This window comes from Leucoraja erinacea, chromosome 9, assembly GCF_028641065.1.
Source record: "Leucoraja erinacea ecotype New England chromosome 9, Leri_hhj_1, whole genome shotgun sequence".
Lineage (NCBI taxonomy): Eukaryota > Metazoa > Chordata > Chondrichthyes > Rajiformes > Rajidae > Leucoraja > Leucoraja erinaceus.
In genome coordinates, this window is record NC_073385.1 from 15,957,304 (window position 1) to 15,980,024 (window position 22,721).

The window sequence follows — 22,721 nt, forward strand, 5'->3', positions numbered from 1 at the left end:
CAAAGAGAGGCAATGTCAGACAGTAGATCGTGGTCCAAACAAGGCTAACAATGGCTAGACAATGCTGGAAATTTAAGCAAGTCAAGCAGCATCTGTAGAGAAAGAATCTGAATGAATGTTTCAGGTTAAGTTTCAGTATCGACAGCTTTTCTGTCACTGCATAAAAAACACTGTACTCTGAAATAGAAGGAGACACTGCAGTCCTTTGGTGGGTGCAAACGTTCTCAAAGATAACTTTAGTTTAGTTTAGAGATACAGCACTGAAATAGACCCTTTGGCCCACCAAGTCTGTGCCGACCAGCGATCCCCGCACAATAACACTATCCTACACACACTAGGGACAATTTAACATTTTACCAAAGCCAATCAACCTACAAGTCTTTGAAGTGCAGGAGGAAACCGGAGCACCCGGATAAAACCCACGCGGTCATACAAACTCCATACTACAGCACCCGTAGTCAGGGTCGAAGTCGGGTCTCTGGCGCTACGAGGCAGCAACTCTACCGCTGCACTACCATGACACTCCATTAATGTATTCAGATTATGGGCAATAATAAAATATAATATAGGAGCGCAACAAGGCAGCACAGTGGTGCAGGTGATGGCTCACATCGCTAGTGATGCAGGGCTCTCACTTTGCCAGCCGGGCAACCTTGGCAGCTTTTTAGGTTGCCAAATGACATTTTAGGTGGTCATTTAAGATGGCTTGCATGACGCGTGCTCGGATGAAGTGCGCAGTTACCAGTTGGAATTATGCATTCACATATTATTTCTGCTTCAAATAAAGTCACAAACTAACATATTCACCAATCAAGACATGATATATACCACAATGACATGCAGCAAAATTATAATACGGTATCTCAACTCTTTTTACACATTGCAATTAATGCAATTTTTATTATTTCTTTCCACTTCCAAACAAAAATGTGGTTGGATTATTCAGCGTATGATCAACCTGTGTCAATAAATCCTGGACCTTGATAACATATATGCTTAACCATGCACACTACAAGCATGTTTTCTGTGAAGGACCGAACATTATCATGACATGGCCATAGCATGGGTCGTTATTGCTATTGGTACAGAAACACTCTCGCTTCCCACATAATTTATCCACAACAAAATATACAGGTTGCAAGGAATTTTCTAAAGGCATTTTATGATAATAGCTGACAAAACTGACTATACCCATCTGACATTACACTAACTAACAAGAGATGGCCAAAGGACATAAATGCAGCAAATATTTGGTAATATATTTAAAGGTGTCAAGACGCCGCATTACCAGACATTCAGATTAGATGTATGTGGCAATGAAGATACCCAGTTTGTAAGCACCATTTTAAAAAAAAATTGTTGATAAACGCTTTTTCCATCAGTCCCACTTCGGAATTAACGTTAAAATTTCAACTGAAATATCCCGACCAAATTTGTGATGTATATGACTGACTGTAGAAGTAAAACTTGGATAAATCCAACGTATAGTTGCGAATGTTGCTCATTAAATAACTATAGTACTGATACTCCAGATTAACAGCATTGATTTGCCATTAAAATGAATTCTGTAATAACGTGTCAGTGACAATCGAACTCTGCGGTTTTAATGTTTCACGTGTTCAAAATTTAATTAATACATCTTTATGGATTAAAACAAATAATAACATTGGGAATTAAAACATATTTGATCGCATTCCGTTATCAAACATAGTCAATGTTAGCTCTGAAGACATTTCCAGCACAATAGGGTCGGGGGGGGGGGGGGGGGGGGGATGTCAGTGGGGTTGAATGGGGGGGGGGATCTGTGCAGGATGGATGGGGGGTGCAGTGCAGGATGAAGGGGGGGGTGAGCAGTGCAGGATGGATGGGAAGGGGGTCCGGGCAGGATGAATTGGGGGACCAGTGTAGGATTGATGGGGAGTGGCAGGAGAATCAATGCGAGGTGGCTAGGGAGATAAGTGCAGGATAAATAGATGTGGGGGGTGGGGGGGGGGGGGGGGGGGGGGGGGGGGGGGGGGTTTTCTCCCCCACCGACTCCAATCAGTCTGAAGAAGGGTCCCTGGGACTCTATTCCAGGAGGATGAGGGGTGATCTTATAGAGGTGTATAAAATCATGACAGGAATAGATCGGGTAGATGTACAGTGTGTAAGAAAGAACTCCAGATGCTGGTTTAAATCGAAGGGAGACACAAAATGCTGGAGTAACTCAGCGGGTGAGGCAGCATATCTGGAGAGAAGGAATGGGCGACGTTTTGGGTCGAGACCCTTCTTCAGACGTTCTTCAGCGTAGATGCACAGAGTCTTTTGCTCAGAGTAGGTGAAACGAGGACCAGAGGACATAGGTTTAACGAAGGGGAAAAGATTTAATAGAAATCCGGGGGGTAACTTTTTTTCACACAAAGGGTAGTTGGTGTATGAAACAAGCTGCCAGAGGAGGTAGTTGAGGCAGGGGCTATCCCAACGTTTAAGAAATAGTTAGATAAGTACATGGATAAAACAGATTTGGAGGGATATGGGCAGGTGAGACTAGTGTAGTTGGGACATGTTGGCCAGTGTGGGCAAGTTGGGCCGAAGGGACTGTTTGCTCGCTGTATCACTCTATTACTGAGACCGGAAATATCACCTGCTCATCCCCCCCCTCCCCCACAGATGCTGCCTGACACGCCGAGTTCCTCCAGCACTTTGTGTTTTGCTCCAGATTCTAGCATTTGCAGTTCCTTGAGTCTCCAAAACATATTCTTAGTTCACCAAAGTCACAAGGAGCTTACTTTACCATTAGCTATGGTGAGTAAATGACAATAAACTCTACTAATACCAAAAAAAAGGTGCACAACAACACTGCTTGAAACGTCCACGTTTTTTTTCCTCAAGAACAGGTCTGTGATAAATCATAATTCAGAGCACGACATGTGATAAATCATAATTATTGGCAGAATCTGGTAGAGAAATTACCATATGAATATGTATAACACGCTCGTGTCTAACTTTTCTGAATTCTAATAAGAGTCCAATGACACAAAACATTAGGCCTACGCGATCTCCTGGTTGCTAAACACTTTAACACCCCCCTCTGAATCCCATACTGACCTTTCTGGCCTGGGCCTCCTCCACTGTCAGAGTGAGGCCAAATGCAAATTGGAGGGACAGCACCTCATATATCACTTGGGCAGCATACACCCCAGCGGTATGAATTTTGATTTAGAGTCATAGAGTGATACAGTGCAGAAACAGGCCCTTCGGCACAACTTGCCCACATCGGCCAACATGTCCCTGCTACACTAATCCCAACTGCCAGCATTTGGTCCATATCCCTCCAAACCTGTTCTATCCATGTACCTTAGGATAGTCCCCGCCTCTAATACCGCCTCTGGCAGCCTGTTCCAAACAAACACCACCCTTTGTGTAAAAAAGTTACTCCTTGGATTCCTCAAATCTTTTCCCCTTCACTTTAAACCTATGTCCACTGGTCCTCGATTCACCTACTCTGGGCAAGAGACTCTGTGCATCTACCCGATCTATTCCTCGCATTATCTTATACACCTCTATAAGATCACCCCTTATCCTCCTGCGCTCCAAGGAATCCCAGCCTACTCAACCTCTCCCTATAGCTCAGACCCTCTAGTCTTGGCAACATCCTTGTAAATCTTCTCTGTACCCTTTCCAGCTTGATAACACCTTTCCTATAGCATGGTGCCTAGAACTGAACTCTAAATGCAGCCTCAAAAGTCATACAACTGGAACATGACCTCCCAACTTCTATACTCAAACTTTCCAACTCTAATTTCATTGGACAAGATGGCGACGCCTGTCGGCAGCGGCCTCTGCAGTCCGTCTGTCTTTTTTTTCTTTTTGTCCTGTTAAGTGGATGTCTTGGTTTTGTTTTTATATTATTTTTTAGCTGTGTATTTTTTAGCTGTGTGGAGGGTGGGGGGGAGAGGGGTGAGGGAAACTTATTAATCTCTTCCCTGTACGGGGACCCGACTTTTCCTTGGGCCTAACATCATGGAGCCGGCAGCCTTCAACCAGAATCGACCAAGGACTCCTGTCGCAGAGCCTGCGGACTCACCATCGCGGAGCGGGCCGACTTCGGAGTGCAGAGCGCTGTGGTGACGCGCGGCTGCGACCCGACTTCGGAGCCCGGAGGCTCCGGCTGCAGGTATGTGGACGGTAACATCGGGAGCTCGCGGGTCCCTAGTGGGAGACCGCTTTTCGGAGCTCCCGCAACGCCAAAATTCGCCCGACCGAGTCGAGAGGTTTAAATCGATCCAGAGCAGGGCCTTACATCGCCCGGCGTGGCTTAAACGGCCGCGGGGTGGGGGCTCTATTGTATTGTACTTCCGGTGGCGCTGGTGTCAGCAGCCTCCACCTACAGACCGGTATCTTTTTGTTTTTTTGTTTATTTAGTTATGTAAAAGTGTGTTTTTTTGTGTTTTTTTGGTGTTTTTATGTGGGGTAAGAGGGCACGGTGCGGGGGATACCGTCCTTCAGCCGCTTCCTGGTGAGGACGCGACTATTATTCGAGTCGCCTCCTCGCCCCCCCCCCCCTCCCCCACAGCGGCCTACCTACCTGGATTGGTGCGGCCTTTCCTGCCGGGATCGACCGGAGCTCCAGCAGCGGCGGGACAGCGCTGGAACATTGCGGGGCTGGCGATGCCTTACCGGGGGTCGCAGTCTGGAGCCCGGAGTGCTGGAGCTGCTGCACCGACATCCTGGAGCTGCGGTTTGCGGAGCTCCCAACGCGGGCGGCGCTGATGGACAGCGCGGGGTCCTGTGACTCTGCCCGGCTCGGCCTGTGGACTCAGGAGCTGCAGACTCCGGCAGCGGGAGGCGGCTGATCAGGAGGTCCAGGCCGCTGAGGAGGAGGATGCTCACCGTCGGGGTTCGGCGTCGGCGTTCCACCAGCCCGGCGTGAGGGCCTGAACATTGGGCCACCCGGGGCGGCGACTGCGGGTGCTCGGAAGGCCCCGACCACGGATTAACACGGAGGGGAGGCTGGCTGGACTATGGTGCCTTCCTCACCTTGGTGCCATTTATGTTATGTTGTGTCGTGGACTTTCAGTTTGTGCTTTTTTTAAATTCAATTTCAATTTTATTTTTAATATGTTTTATTAATTATTTTTTATTTTTTTATGATACTGCCTGTAAGGGAAATTCATTTCGTTGTCTCAAATTGAGACAATGACAATAAATTTGAATACAATACAATACAATACTCTAACATCTAACATCAGGAGCCTCGATCGGCTCGATGCAGCAGTTTGGCTGCTTGACTGCGGGAGAGGAATGGGCACAGAGAACATGGAAGAGATAAGACTTTGCCTTCCATCACAGTGAGGAGGTGTTTGGGGATTCACTGTGATGGATGTTTTGTGAGAAAATGTGTTAATTGTGTGTTTTGTTTTTTTTGTTTGTGATGACTGCAGAAACGCAATTTTGTTTGAACTTATCTTTTAGTTCCAATGACAATAAACGATTCTGATTCTGATTCTCTAACTTCAAGTAATCCTTCATTTCCTTCTCTATCCGTCCCTCACCCACCCTGGTTCTTTAGTTTAGCGAGAGATACCGTGCGGAAACAGGCCCTTCGGCCCACCAGGTCCGCGCCTACCAGCGATCCCTGCACATTAACGCTCTCCTACACACACTAAGGACACATTTTTTATACATTTACCAGTATGGGAGGAAACCAAAGATCTCGGAGAAAACTCACGCAGGTCACGGGGAGAACGTACAAACTCCGTACAGACAGCACCCATAGTCGGGATTGAACCCGGGTCTCCGGCGCTGCATTCACTGCAAGGCAGCAACTCTACCGTTGCGCAACAGTAACCTTCTCTTACTAGTTTCACCGTCCGAGTGTTTGTGTGATTCGTTGTCACCTTCCTCACGGCCAACAATAAATCACTCTACATTTCCTTCTCATCGTCTGCTTTGATCTGTCATTTTCACGCATTACATTCTCTTTGTACCATTCATTATCTCCAGTTTCCCTCTCCTCTGACTCTCAGTCTGAAGAAGGGTCTCGACCAGAAATGTCACCTATTCCTTCTCTCCAGAGATGCTGCCTGACCCGCTGAGTTAGTCCAACATTTTGTATCAACCTTGGGTGTAAACCAGCATTTGCAGTTCCAACCTACACAGACACAAAACATTTGCTCTGTTTCTCTCTGCCCAGGAGCTCGATAGCGTGTGAGAGTCACCAAGAACCAGAATCTCAAGTAGACAACCAAAATAAAAATGTTTAAAAGACACAAAGTGAGTCAGGCAGCATCTCTGGCATTTCACTGTTCATTGATCTACTACTCAGCAGGGCTCTCGCTTAACTTTTTTTCCCTGTTGCCAGCCAGGCAACTTTGGCTGCTTTTTAGATTGCCAAATGACAGTTTAGATGGTCATTTAAGATGGCTTGCATGACGCGTACTCGGATGAAGTGCGTAGTTACCAGTCGGAATTATGCTCAATGAAGCATTCACCTATTATTTCTGCTTCAAATAAAGTCACAAACTAACAAATTCACCAATCAAGACATGATATATACCACAATGACATGCAGCAAAATTATAATACAGTATCTCAACTCTTTTTACACATTGCAATTAATGCAATTTTTATTATTTCTTCCAAACAAAAATGTGGTTGGATTATTCAGCGTATGATCAACCTATGTCAATAAATCCTGGACCTTGATAACATATATGCTTAACCATGCACACTACAGATTGATGCAAGCATGTTTTCTGTGAAGGACCGAAAATTATCATGACATGGCCATAGCATGGGTCGTTATTGCTATTGGTACAGAAACACTCTCGCTTCCCACATAATTTATCCACAACAAAATATACAGGTTGCAAGGAATTTTCTAAAGGCATTTTATGATAATAGCTGTTAACACTGACTATACCCATCTGACAGGTTAAACATTACACTAACTAACAAGAGATGGCCAAAGGACATAAATGTAGCAAATGTTCTTTTGGTAATCAGGTGTCAAGACGCCACATTACCGGACATTCAGATTAGATGTATGTGTTGTGAACAGCAATGAAGATACCCAGTTTGTAAGCAACAATTTAAAAAAGAAATTGGTGATAAACGCTTTTTCCATCATTCCCACTTCAGAATTAACTTTAACATTTCAACTGAAATAACTCCTGACCAAATTTGTGATGTATATGACTGACTGTAGAAGTAAAACCTGGATAAATCCAACATATAGTTGTGAATGTTGCTCAGTAAATAACTACAGTAATGATAATCCATATTAAGAGCATTGATTCGCCATTAAAATGAATTCTGTAATAAGGTGTCAACGGTAGCAATGACAATCGAACACTGCGGTTTTAATGTTTCACATGTTCACAATTTAATTAATCCATCTTTATGGATTAAATCTAATATTGGGAATTAAAACATATTTGATAGCATTCCGTTATCAAACAGTCGATGTTAGCTCTGAAGACATTTCCAGCACAATGGGGGGGGGGGGGGGGGTGGGGGTGTGTGAATCAGTGCAGGATGGATAGATGGTGGTGGGGGGGGGGGGGCTTGAGAAGGCAATCGGTGTGGATTGGATGGATTGACGCAGGGCAATTAGTGCGTGTTGGTTGGAGTAGGTAAAATTGTGAGGGGAGAGCACGGGGGATGTCAGTGCTGTTGAATGGGGGGGGGGAGGGGGGTCTGTGCAGGATGGATGGGGAGCAGTGCTGGATGAAGGGGGGGAGCAGTGCAGGATGGATGGGAAGGGTGGGTCAGTACAGGATCAATTGGGGAGACCATTGTAAGATTGATGGGGAGTGGCAGGAGAATCAATGTGAGGTGGATAGGGAGATCAGTGCAGGATGAATAGATGGGGGAGGGGGGGGTGGGGGAGTAGATGAGGAGGAGAGCACAGGGGATATCAGTGAGGACTGAATAGAGGCAGAAATGGGGATCAGTGCGGGATGGAGATGAGGGGTCTCAGGATAAGGGGGGTGGAGGGGGGGCGTACAAGAGAGAGAGAGTGGAAGGGGCAGAGGATGTGGGAAGGAAGGCCAGCGCTCCTTGGACAACACCTGTCAGGCACGGAAATCGCTATCAAAATATAGAGGGGCCCGGGGACAGAATATCTTGGCGCCCGCGTGCGCATTCGCACACTCACGCGAGGATTCGGAGGCCCCGTGAACGGTAATTTCAGCTCAATACAGCACTAAATGCAGCTCAACTCTGCCTGTCTCGCCTACAGCCCTGTCTCAATCCAGACAGGGCTGTAAATTAAGCTGGCAGGACAGGCACAGTTAAGCTGGGTTTAGCGCTGCTTCTCTGCGCTGGCTGTGGCCTCGGGGCACCGCTCCCGTCTGACTCCCGACGCCTCTGGCCACCCTCGGCGTGGGTGGGGGGGATGGTCCAGTGGCGGTTCGGCAGCGATTACTGCAGCGCCGTAGACCGGCATCGGTCCTGGCAGCGGTGCAAGGCTGTCGAGAGTGTTTTGGCACGTCTCCCTCCTCCAATCACCGCGCTCTATCCTCAGCCCCCTCCCCTTCCGCCTCTGACCGACACCTCCCTCCTCCAAGGGTTTGCTTTGAAAGCAGAGTGGCAGCAGCGGCCGTTATCAGGCCGGGCGGGGGGCCCGTCATTCGCTCCGACCCTCCGCCACACTTCGGTCTATGGTATAAACCAAGTTGCCAAGCCGGGCAAAATGACTCGCCATTTAGGTTGCCCGGCGGCACTTTGAGTTGTCAGTGGCACCCGGGCAACCGTTAATTTCGAGCCCTGCCTAGTCCTTCCTTCTGAAGTTCATGGCCACGGACATTTATGTCAATAATCAATAATGATAGTTGTCGTTCCCCATCATAATCAGCAGGTGGCCAAGTATCTGCAGCCTTACATATTTGGATAGCACATTTATGCACACCTAAATTTTGGGCAGCAGTAGAGTTGCTGCCACACAGCGCCATGTGGATTGCTGCCACACAGCGCCAGGTGCTGTCTGTGCGCTTTTTTTCTTTACGTTCTCCCTGTGGCCATGTGGATTTTCTCCGGGTGCTCCAGTTTCCTCCCACACTCCGAGGTCGTGCAGGTTCGTAGGTTAATTGGCTTTGATAAATTGTCCTTGGTGTCTAGGATACAAATAGTGTACGGATGATCGCTGGTCAGCACAGAGTGTAGGTATGTTACAAAACCTACCTGAATCGCCATTGGGAATCTGCCCTCAGCCAGGTCGGCGATTTTGGCGCTGTTTGGAGGGGGCGGGTTTAAAACGCGATTTTTACTAGGCTGTACTAATCGCACATGTTCAGCCTAGTAAATCATTAACGAAAAATCGCTGCAAGACCCGGTCGCAAAAGGTATTATTAGTTTTATAGGCCTCGATAATATAGTTATGATAATTTTAAAATTACTGTTTAATTCCGCAATCTCTCGCAGCCCCAGGGTTTTATAAAGCAAACAATTAAAGGTATGTACCTTATTTTTACATTAAATGGGGCATGTATATAACCCTATATATCAAATTATCTATAACGAATAGCTCATTTTGGGCTTTTTATATCCCGCAGTATTTTTCTCGGCATTTGAGGGCACTAATCCAGCGCTATGTCAACGTTCTAAACCAGCGCGTTCCGCATGAACCCACTAGAAAGCCGATTTAAATGGGCATTTATTTACAGCAATTGAACACTAAATTCCTTCCATTTGGCCTATAAATTAATGTAAATTAGATATAAAAATCATGTTATATTGTGAATTATTTGTGAATAATCTTTGGACACATAGGCTATTTAAAAATGTTAATCTTTCCTTAAGAAATGGGCGTTTGATTATCCAAGATCACAGCTTTTTTGTAATATCCATTGAAAATCAATAGGGAACAAGATGCTAATTTCCGAGTATGAAAATGGTCATAACTTTTTTAATACTTGAGATATGAAAGTGAATTTGGTGTCAAATTAAACTTATTGTTATGCTTTATCTGATGGGATAAATTGCAGACTTGATTTTTTAAATCTCAAAATTTTGTAACATTGCTACAGAGTGGGTGGGCTTATGTGGTACACATACTAAAAGACATTTGAATAAAGATGTGCAGCTTGGTAGTTTAATTGGCTTCAGTAAAAAAAAAAGTTGACTTGTCCCTAGTGTGTAGGATAGTGCTAGTGTACGGGGTGATGGTTGGTCGGTGAAGGCTTGGTGGGGCGTAAGGCCTGCTTTCATCCTGTATCTCTAAGCAAAAGTAAGCATTATTCAAGTTGGGAAAAGGGGAAGTACAACGGGATCTGGGAATCCTTGTTCATCAGTCAATGAAAGTAAGCAGGCAGTGAAGAAAGCGAATGGCATGTTGGCCTTCATAACAAGAGGAGTTGAGTATAGGAGCAAAGAGGTCCTTCTGCAGTTGTACAGAGCCCTAGTGAGACCACACCTGGAGTATTGTGTGCAGTTTTGGTCCCCTAATTTGAGGAAGGACATTCTTGCTATTGAAGGCATGCAGCATAGGTTTACAAGGTTAATTCCCGGGATGGCGGGATTGTCATATGTTGATAGAATGGAGCAGCTAGGCTTGTATACTCTGGAATTTAGAAGGATGAGAGGGAATCTTATTGAAACATAAGATTATTAACGGTTTGGACCCGCTAGAGGCAGAAAACATGTTCCTGATGTTGGGGGAGTCCAGAATCAGGGGCCACAGTTTAAGAATAAGGGGCAAGCCATTTAGAATGGAGATGAGGAAACACTTTTTCACACAGAGAGTTGTGAGTGTGGAATTCTCTGCCTCAGAGGGCGGTGGATGCCGGTTCTCTGAATGCTTTAAAGAAAGAGCTAGATAGGGCTCTTAAAGATAGCGGAGTCAGGGGATATGGGGAGAAGGCAGGAACGGGGTACTGATTGGGGATGATCAGCCATGATTACATTGAATGGCGGTGCTGGCTCGAAGGGCCAAATGGCCTACTCCTGCACCTATTGCTATTGTCTAATGTGAATAGCTGGCATCAATGCATTTCCGCTCACCGATCTTCTGCAATGGCAGCCACACACAGAATGCAGAAGTAAAATTGGGAAAATGGCAGGGGGAGGATAAAAATGTCATAATAAAGTACTTTAACATAAAAGGTGATCTTTTCCAGCAGTGCAGTGCAGTTGGGATGGGTTATAACAGGCGCCTAATAACATTGATCGTGATTTTTAAATGGATGCACAATAAACTTTGAGGAACGTCACTGTAATTGCAATAATTCTGGACAAACAAGACAAAGGTCAGGCGCTCAATGCCATAATGACAGCGAAATAAAGTTCAATTAATTCAGTAATTTGGAACTTTATGGGTGCCATAGAGAAGCCCTTCTGTCAGCATTATCCGACAACACAGCTAATTTGTGCACAGCTGTTCACCACAAAAACAATGTCGTTTGAGTGTTTGTCTTTTCTGAAAACTTTCTCTTTTGAACGAGGCTGCAAGATCAAATTGGACTACAGACAAACTGGGTTTGTCTCAGTTTAACTTTTCTTCTGAAAGGTGTCCTCTCCCACAGTACAGCTCTGTACACTGTTGTCAGTATAGACGTCCTGCTTGGGTTCAGTGGGGAAACTTAAACCAATACATTGAGAGAACTAGATAGAGCGGAAATGAGAGAGCTAGATAGGGCTCTTAAAAATAGCGGTCAGGGGATATGGGGAGAAGGCAGGAACGGGGTACTGATTGGGGATGACCAGCCATGATCACATTGAATGGCGGTGCTGGCTCGAAGGGCCGAATGGCCTACTCCTGCACCTATTGTCTTTGTCTATTGTCTATTGTCTAATACCTTTTAATGTTTGGAGGTTCAGAACAGGCAATAGACAGGGATGTAGGAGATGAATAGTGATAAAGGACCTACTTTAATTGGTACTAAGTAGTCAACTGTAATATTTAAGAAAGAACTGCATATGCTGGAAAAATTGAAGGTAGACAGAAAATGCTGGATAAACTCAGCGGGTGAGACAGCATCTATGGAGAGAAAGAATTGGCGACATTTCAGGTGGAGACCCTTCGTCAGATGGGTCTCGACCCGAAAGGGTCTCAACCTGAAACGTCAGCTGTAATATGTTGGTATAAACATTAGCCAAAACCAGATGTTCTGAAGCCCAACTTATCGAGGTAGATAGAGATATAGAGGCAGCGTACAAACAGGCAATTCGGACCACGGTGCCCGCAACGACGAGAAATCCCACCGGACGCTAATACTATCCTACACACTAGAGACAATTGACAATTTTACCGGTCAATTAATGTACAATCCTGTATGTCTTTAGAGCGTGGGTGGAAACCAGAGCACCCGGGGAAAACCCACGCAATCAGAAGGAGAATGTACAAACTCTGTACAGGCATCAAACCCGGGTCACTGGCACTGTAAGGCAGCACCTCTATCACTGTGCCACCCATCTTAAAGAAAAGGCTACATTGGTACCTAGAATGAGGCCATTTAGTCCAAAGAATCTATGCTGGCTCACATGGCAACAATTAGTCTCATTGTCCTTACAGCCTTGTACTCCTCCAACTTATTATCCTTAAGCCATGCCCATCAACTCCCCTTTGATACAGTGTGCTATTAACCTACACTATGGTTATTTACACTGACTAATTAACAATGTTAAATTACTGCCTGAGAGCTGCATGAAGATGATTAACATCAGAACATCAGAGAAGGAATGTGTGACATTTCAAGTCGAGATCCTTCCTCAGACTGATCTGTTTGGATAGCATACTTTTCACTGTACCTCGGTACATGTGACGATAATGAACTTACACCTAAATAGCAGCCAAAGATTCAGAAGAGGTTCCACAATACAAAGAGCGCCTGAGAATGAACTAAAATAAAAGAGACTTTCTTCACAGTTGTCACTTAATTAGGAACTGTGCATTACATACCTGACTGGCCAGCATTTCCCGACTTCCTTCTGATTGATCCAGCCTTCGTCGTGTGCGGCTGAGCTCGTGCTCAATCTTAAACATTACAAAAAGAAATATCAGCATACACGCCGATTGAATGTAATCACTGTGCTCTGAATAATACTCCATGATGCTCAAACGTGATTGAAGGAATGTACCTGACCCACACACCTGAGCCAAACACATTAGCTCAGATTCAGATTCAATTTAATTGTCATTGTCAGTGTACAGTACAGAGACAACGAAATGCATTTAGCAACTCTTAGTCAGAGGGTGGAAAATCTGTGGAATTCATTACCACAGAAGGCTGTGGAGGCCAAGTCAGGGGATATTTCTAAGGCAGAGATAGATAGATTCTTGATTAGTACGGGTTTCAGAGGTTAAGGGGAGAAGACAGGAGAATGGGGTTAGGAGGGAAAGATAGATCAGCCATGATTGAATGGCGGAGTAGACTTGATGGGCCGAATTGCCTAATTCTACTCCTATTCCTTATGAATTCCCCCTCCCATTCCCATACTTTCTGTCCTGGGCCACCTCCACTATTAGTGAGGCCCAATGCAAATTGGAGGAACAGCACCTAATATTTTGCTTGGGCAGCTTACAACCCAGTGGTATGAATCTTGATTTCTCCAACTTCATGTAATCCTTGTATCCCTCTCTCTGTCCCCTTAACCTAGTCGTCGTACTAGTTTCACTGTCCTGCTGTCGAGTTTCGCTGTCTGTATTACGCGTTATCACCTACCCCGCAGTCAACATGGAACATTGTACGGGTGTCACTGTTTGTGGGGAGAAGGCAGGAGAATGGGGTTATGAAGAGGAGATGGATCAGCCATGATGGGCCGAATGGCCTAATTCTGCTCCTATCACATGATCTTTATGTGCGTTCCACCTTTCCTTGTTCATCGTTGCTTTGTGCATATCTTTCATTCATTTGTTCTATTTGCCTTCTATATCACTCGTCTCCCTCTCCCCTGACTCTGTCTGAAGAAGGGTCTCGACCCGGCGTCACTATTCCTTTTCTCTAGAGATGCTGCCTGACCGGCTGACCGGCCCCTGTCCCACTTTCACGACCTAATTGGCGACCTCTGCCGAGTTTGCCCTTGACTCATACTCGCAGCATGGTTGCCACAATGTCGTAGGAGGTCTTCGTAACTCTTCCTCATACTCGTGAGTGGTCTCCGCGTACTCGTGGCCTCAAGTAGGTCGCGCTGTTTTTTCCAGCCTGATAAAAAATGTCCACGAGTAAAAAAAGGTTGGCATGGAAAAAATTGATACTTTTTACTTGTAGGTAGGTCGTAGGTAGTCTTGGTCGGTGACTGGGACGAGAAGAAAATGCAAACATGACATAATTTTTCATGTGATCATTTTCCACTCGTAGCTGGTCGTAGTTGGTCTTAGGTGTGGAAGACTGTGTTCGAGGGGAGTCGTACGAAGTCGTAGACATACTCGTAGGAGGTCTTTTACTTCGGTGAGTCAGCACGACCTTGACGTTTTTTTCAACTCGTCTAGGGTCTTCTAAATTTGTGGATTAGGTCGTCCAAGTGGGACAGGCCCTTTACTCCAGCTTTTTGCATCCATCCTTCTTCCTTAGAGTCACTGACCTCACTGAAATATTCCAGGGAATTGTTGGTACTCAACCGATTGATGTTGGACCACACCTTTAACGGAGTCCGTGCATTTCAGATCGTAGACCATCGTGTTTTATGAAGCTAGACACAAAATGCTGGAGTAACTCAGCGGGTGAGGCAGCATCTCTGGAGAGAAGGAATAGGCAATGTTTCGGGTCGAGACCCTTCTTCAGACTGATGTCAGGGGAGGGGGTAGGCTGAGACAGTGGGACTAGTGGGAGAACTGGGAAGGGGGAGGGAAAGAGAAGCAAGGGCTACCTGAAGTTAGAGAAGTCAAATGTTCATACCGTTGGAGTGTAACCTACCCAAGCAAAATATGAGGAGCTATTTCTTCAAATTGCGCTAGGCCTCACTCTGACAATGGAGGAGGCCCAGGACTGAAGGTCAGATTGGGAAAGGGAGGGGGAGTTGAAGTGCTGGGCCACCGGGAGATCAGCTTGGTTAAGACGGACTGAGCTGAGGTGTTCAGCGAAACGATCGTCGAGGGTTTGGTCTCGCCGATGTAGAGATGTTGACACCTGGAACAGCGGATACAGTAGATAAGGCTGGAGGAGGTGCAAGTGAACCTCTGCCTCACCTGGAAAGACTTTTTGTGTCCTTGGATGGAGTCGAGGGGGGAGGTAAAGGGACATGTGTTGCATCTCTTGCAGTTGCAGGGGAAGGAAGGACAAAGGACTTTTATTGTCACATACACCAATTGGTGTAGTGAAGATTTGAGTAGCCATTGCAGCACACAAATAAAACGCAACATCATAGAATTTAACATTAAACATAAAAAAACATCCCCCCACAGCGGGATCAACGTTCCCCACTGTGAGGGAAGGCAGCAAAGTACCTGGGGAGGGGGTGGTTTGGGTGGGAAGGGACGAGTTGACCTGGGAGTTACGGAGGGAACGGTATCTGTGGAAAGCAAAAAGGGGTGGAGATGGGAAGATTGTGGCCAGTGTTTTATGAAGCAGTTGCCTAGCAGAATACTCACACAGAATAGGGAGCATTTAATTCTTAACAGGCTATCTAAAGGGTTTTCAAAAATCTGTTCTTCGAACACAAGTGATACCAAGAGACTACATTTATAACTCACCAGGAGGGAAGGAACCAACTTCTAACTGTGCAGAGTCAATGGGCATTTTAAAACATTGAAGTTTTAATCTAAACACAACCTGTTATGGTTGTGGAGAATTAATCTGCAGCTGAGAAGCTCTGCTGGACCACTTTAGAGGGCATTAATTGTCAACCAATTAATGAGCTAAAATCCCATTCAAGCATGATGAAAATCAGTGTAATGTGCTTCTGTATTGCCAGTGATAAGTTTCAGGGGAGGCTAACATGATCCTTTCCCTGCAGATATGGGTTTGAATGAATAATTCAGCTAAGTGCCTCCCTTGTTTATTGACTGGAAAGGTTCTATATGAATTGAGTTCATGTAGCTCCAACACACTTATGCGCTAATGATAAAGCCATCCCAGACACGCTATTAAATCACCAACATGCAAAATGCGCAGAAATGTCAGTGGTAACGTAAAGGTGGTGCTTTTGATCTGGAAGTTCAGGTGCTGCGGGAAATGTGCAATGGTCACATTTTACTCATCTGCACTCGTTCAATTTGAACTCACCGCAAATCACAATGTTCATAGTCATTCTGCATGGAAACACAGACCCTTCAGCCCAACTTTTTCATGCCGACCAAGATGCTACACCAATACCACCTGTCTGCATTTGGTCCACATCTCTCTAAACCTTTCCTATCCATGTCCCTGTCAAAATGGCTAGTAAATGTGTAGGAAGGAACTGCAGATACTGGATTATACTGAAGATAGACACAAAAAGCTGGAGTAAGTCAGCGGGTCTGACAGCATTTCTGGAGAAAAGGAATAGGTGAAGTTTCGGGTCGAGACCCTGCTTCAGGCACTTCGTCTATTAAATGTTGTTGTAGTACCCGCTTCAACTACCTCCTCTGGCAGCTCATTCCATATACCCACCACTCTCTGCGTGAAAATGTTGCTCCTCAGCTTCCTATTAAATTTCCCCCCTAAACCTTTATCCTCTGGTTCTTGATTCCCCGACCTGGCTAAAAGATTCTGTGCATCTACACTATCTATTCACCTCATGATCTTACACCTCCAATTCATAAGTCCATAAGACATAGGAGTAGAGGTAAGCCATTCGGCCCATCGAGTCTACTCCATCATTCAATCATGGCAGATCTATATTTCCCTCTCAACGCCATTTTCCCCCCAATAACCCTCGACACCCTTACCATCAAGTATCCGTCAATCTCCACCTTAAAATAATCCAATGACTTGGTCTCCACAGCCGTCCGTGGCAATGAATTCCACAGTTCCACCACCCTCTGACTATATAGATTCCTCCTCATCTCCTTTCTATAGGTGCTTCCTTTTATTCTGAGGCTGCGCCCTCTAGTTCTCGACTCTCCCACTCATGGAAACCTCCTCTCCCACATCCACTCTATCCAGGCCTTTCACTATTCGCTAAGTTCATAAAGCATCTGCCATTTTCAAAGTATTTGGCCAGTGTTATTTTTGCTGATACTTTTCTGAATTCCCCAAGAACAATTGTATTTGAGCAACTGGAATCAATTCTCACTTGATGTCAATGCTTATGCACTCGAACAGCTTTAGGCTGGGACAGATGCCAGGTTAAAGGCGGAAATCCAAGTGTTGATCTCAGAAACACACCATTTTACACCCAACTTCACAGAAGCCATACCATGCAATCAAATTCATCGCTGAGGGATATATAGTCAGAGTGATACAGTGCGGAAACAGGCCCTTCGGCCCAATTCCCCACACCGGACCAACATGTCCCATCTACACCAATCCCACATGCCTGCCTTTGGCCCACAACCTTCTAAACCTGCCCTATCCATGTACCTTCCAAATGTTTCTTAAACGTTGTGCTACCAGCAGCCTCAACTACCTCCTCTGGCAGCTCTTTCCATCCACCCACCATCCACCATGTGAAAACATTACTATTAAACATACTATCACTATGTGACAAGGTTCCTATTAAATCTTCCTCCCCCTCCCCCCCCCCCCCCCCCCCACCCCTCACCTTAAACCTATGTCCTCTGGTTCTTGATTCCCCTTCTCTGCCAAGAGACTGTGCGTCTACTCGATCTATACCTCTCATTATTTTGTACACCTCTATAAGATCACCCCTCATCCCCCAGCCTGCTTAACCCTATAGCTCAGGCCCTAGAGTCCTGGCACCATCCAGTAACATGAAGTTACAGTTATTGCACAGCGGACTACAATCACCCTAGGAAGGCTTGACCAGTCAGTGCAGGTGTGATTTAACAATGTGATGTATTCATTACCACCAGTCAAATGTCATTCAATGCATTAACGGTTAAAACTGGGATAATTCATTCAGTGGTAGGGAATATTCATTTTACTCATCAGTTCATAAAACTTATTCACGAATTGACTATTTCTTATTGGACACAAAATTAATCCTGTATACGAATAAACCATCATATCATAATAGTATTATTTCTGATCATTCACCATTGACTTTTATACTTAAAATTGAGGGAATGCCGGGTATAAAACCTTTTTGGAGATTCAACGCACACATATTAAATAACCCGCAGGGCTATGAGTATATAAAAGAACAAACAAAAATGTTTTTCGAAATAAATGACACGCCGGGTATTTCTGCACCGCTATTATGGGAAACCTTCAAGGCATATATTCGCGGCGTCATAATCTCTTACCAAAGTTTTCAAAATAAGGAAAATAAAAGAGAACTTCAGCGGATAGAACAGGAAATAAAATTACTAACTGGACAATGCAACTGACCCAACCATAGATAAACATAATAAGATAACTTTATTGAAATATAAAATCAATAGAATACTATCGGCAAGAGTAATAAGATTATTCCAAATTACAAAACAAGCACACACTTCGAATTTGGGGATAAGCCACATAAATTACTTGCGAGGCAACTGAAGCAACAAGCCAAAGGATATTAATAAAAGGTTTGACCAATTTTATCATAATTTTATATACATCTAAAAAAAAACTATCACTAAAATTAAATCGCAATAAGGGTGAGTTTCTAGGAACGGATTACTGCCAAAGGATATTAATGAAAAATGGGAAGACCCCAGGCCCAATGGTTTTTTTATCATAATTTATATACATATACCGAAATAAATACGGATGTTAGTACCAAAAATTACAAATTTTTTAGATAATGCAATCTTACCAAAAAAAGATAAAGATTTAGATGAACCGGGTTCTTAAATCTACGGATCCAAAATGTTTAGCAAATAGACTAAATAATTTAGAACAACAGCAATTAGGAGCACGGATTACTAGTGAAAAGACAATCATTTAATAATTTGAGAAGGCTTTTCAAATAATGTAAACTCACTGAGGAAAATGGGAAGAAGGCCCCAGGTAGACCATTTATACAAGGTTTTAGTAACGGGAGAGAATTTTATAAAAGACTACTTTTTAGGAGTCAATTGTACCAAGATTATTCAAGGTTGTTTATACCATTGCATTTGCCCTTATACCGAAAAATAAACTACCAGGAAACCCTAGCAGAAGAATAAAACAATAACGCTTATACCATAAAAAAAGCACGGAAAAGATTTAGATGAACCGGGTTCTGCACTAGAGCTATTTCACTTCTAAATACGGATCCAGAAATGTTTAGCAAAGATTCTAGCTAGAACTCTCTGACTAAATAATTATATTAACAACTTCTGTTTAATAAATACTTGGATCAAAGCGAGATTGTATATCCCCCAAAAGACAATCATTTAATAATTTGAGAAGACCTTTTCACATATAATGTACTCTCACAATGAGGACAATGAAGATATTCAGTTGTTACGCTGGATGCAGAGAAGGCATTTGATCAGGTAGGAATGGCAGTATTCCCTATACAACTGTATTCTTACTACCAAATGTACGTCCTATTTTAATCCTGGGAGAGCACCTCAATTTATTAGATCTGGGTGGCCTAAACTACTTTACGATAGACCCCTACGGCAAGCATACTTACTAATCCAATTTACCAATATGCTATCTGACAAAAACACAAAGGGCCCAACAATTTTACTTATCAAGGGGTAATAGGCAAGGTTGTGGCCTTATCACCATTACTATTTGCCCTTATGATAAGAACCGCTGGCCTTGTCAAAGGCCTTACTAAAGGATTAGAAATCCACGGCACCCCGTCAATTTCCCTAGTATACCTCTTCATTCAAGGATATCAAACACTAAGGACACAAAGAATATAAATTATTCATCTTTTATTATTTGCCCACCACTGAAGTCAAATGATATCCTTTTATAGATTTTAACAATGGAACACAATCCTTTTATATATTAGTATACCCAACATTATTAATATTAATTGAGGAATTTGGCTCTTTTTCAGGATATAGAATAAATTGGAATAAAAGCGAAATTATGTCTTTAAAACCACAGGATTCAAGACACTTACTAAAATCCCCCTTCAAAATTGCAACAGAAAAATTCAAGTATCTGGGTATTCAAATTACAAGAAGACACAAATCATTATTTAGTGCCAATTTTATGCCACTATTAAATAAACTGAATATGATTAAATTTTGGAAAACGCTCCCGCTCTCATTGATAGGTAGAATTAACGCTATAAAAATGACTTTCTTACCACAATTAATATATTTGTTTCAAGTGATCCCAATATATATTACAAAATACTTCTTCTAAAAACTAGATTCTACTATCACTAATTTTATATGGGATTACAGAGCACACAGAATTCAACGAAAGCATTTGTGTAAACCTAAAGAAGTTGGGGGTTTATCATTACCTAACTTTATGTATTACTACTGGGCAGTGCATATTAAGAACATAATGTACTGGTTGGATAGTTCCACTCAGCAGTTGGAGTGGATAAGAATGGAGAAAGAGGAGTGCTATCTGCACGATATAGGAACGATCTTGCTCTCACCGATAAAATTGAATAGTATAATATATAAGAAGAACCCAATTATTCACAATACAATAAGAATTTGGAAACAAATAAAAGTATCCTTGAAATTAAATAATCTATCAGTACTAACCCCACTATTGAACAACCCCGCATTTAAACCATCTCTCATCGACAAAACATATCAACAATGGGATAGACTGGGGATTAGGAAAGTAGGGGATATGTATGAATTGGGCAAACTGTTATCATTTCAACATTTAAAATTAAAATTTAAACTGAAGGATAATCAATATTTTAAATATATACAGATATGTGACTTTATGAAGAAATATATACATAGATTTCAAACTATATTTTTAGACCCTTTAGAAGAAGCAATGAATATTAAGGCTGATTCACAAAAACTAATATCATACTTTTATAATAATATATTAAATAGAGAATTACCCTCAACAGAAGCACTAAGAGAAGATTGGGAACATGAGCTAATGATAAAGATCTTGAAGGAAAGGTAGGAAAAGTATCTGATGAACACACATAATTGTTCTATTAATGCAAGACATAATTTAATTCAATTCAAATTATTACATAGACTATATTATTCAAAAACGAGGTTGAATAAATTTTATCCAAACGTCTCTCCCAGATGTGATATATGTTTGTTTCAAAACGCTAATATAACACATTCATTTGTAGGATGTACAAAGTTGAATAAATTTTGGAGCGATATATTTGATATATTTACAAAGCTTTTCAAGTCCACAATAGAACCTAAAACGGAATGGATTATATTTGGAATAATAGTAGAAGATATCAATTTAAATAAAGAACAAAACGGTTTTTTTAATTATGGGTTAATAATTGGAAAGAAATTGATACTTAAATTTTGGAAAAATACAACCATACCAACTGTTAAAATGTGGATTAGGAATATGATGGACATAGCACGCCTTGAAGAAATGAGACTCCGACTAATAGATAAATATGACCAATTCTTAAGGAGTTGGTCTCCTTTCATCGACTTTTTGAAATCATGTGATGCAGCGGTACCATAAAGATTGCTGATTTCAGTTCATGCCGTGGATAGATTTACATCTCCGAATAAAGATTTGAAAATTTCTCTTTTAAGGTCTTCTCTCCTATTTCTACTTTCCACTTTTTCTTTTTTTTATTATATATATATACACACTTCACGTTTTTCTATTCTCTACCATCTATTTTTCCTCTTTTTCCCCTTTCTATTGTTTTCTTTTTCTTGTCTTGCTTACTTCCTTCTCAAAACATAAAACTAGAGGTTGTACATAGAATTTGGATTACGGTATGACATAGTTGGCACCTAAAATTAGGTTCCACTGTACTGTTTTGTACTGTATTAACTTCTAATAAAATAAACAAAACAAAAAACCAAAGACAAAAAAAACTGGGATAACATTCTTAAAGGATTGGACAGGCTGGATGCAGGAAAAATATTCCCCATTTTGGGGGAGTCCAGAACCAGAGGTCACAGTTTAAGAATAAGGGGTAGGCCATTTAGGACTGAAATGAGGAAAAATGTCTTCACCCAGAGAGTTATGAACCTGTGAAATTCTCGGCCACAGAAGGCAGTGGAGGCCAATTCACTGGATGTTGTCAAGACAGAGTTAGATTTAGCTCTTAGGGTTAAAAGAATCAGGGTATATGGGGAAAAAGCAGGAACGGGGTACTGATTTTAGATGATCAGCCATGATCATATTGAATGGCGGTGCTGGCTCGAAGGGCCTAATGGCCTACCCCTGCACCTATTTTTCTATGTTTCTGTTTCATTCCTCATTTGGAGTTATTTTTTTTTAAGTTTTTAATTTACTTTCCCTTGTATTTTTCTCCAATATTTTATCCCCCATTGCCGGTTCTGAGCCTTATCTAGATGCGAATTCAACATTTTTAATTTATATTTCCTTCTCAGTTTTTATGCTATTAATTTCTTCAATAATTTGATTGGCTTGCCCCATTCAGTTTAGCTCCCTGATCTTCAGTTTTCAATGCTGATGTTATCAGCTCACACTTTCAATAACATGCCATTTAAAATCGTCAATGTGCGGGGGAATTGCCTCATTAATGGTAGACTTGTTATATTCATTCCTTAAGCAGATTATGGACCGATGAGTTCTATTTTACTCTGATTTTAAAAATTCAGGTGAAACAAGCGGCATAATAAATGCGATCCCTCTAGTGATTTTACATTATTGCTGTTTGTT

At 42.9% G+C, this 22,721-nt stretch overlaps 1 protein-coding gene across 2 annotated transcripts in view; it reads right to left on the reverse strand.

The window, feature by feature from the left end:
- LOC129700036 (centrosomal protein of 128 kDa-like) overlaps positions 1–22,721 on the reverse strand; it is a 396,302-nt gene that overhangs the window by 307,453 nt on the left and 66,128 nt on the right. For both annotated transcript variants that reach the window (XM_055640193.1, XM_055640194.1), the window contains exon 10: positions 12,881–12,955. In XM_055640193.1, coding sequence (XP_055496168.1) covers positions 12,881–12,955 — 75 coding nt within the window. The remainder of the gene's footprint in view (positions 1–12,880; positions 12,956–22,721) is intronic.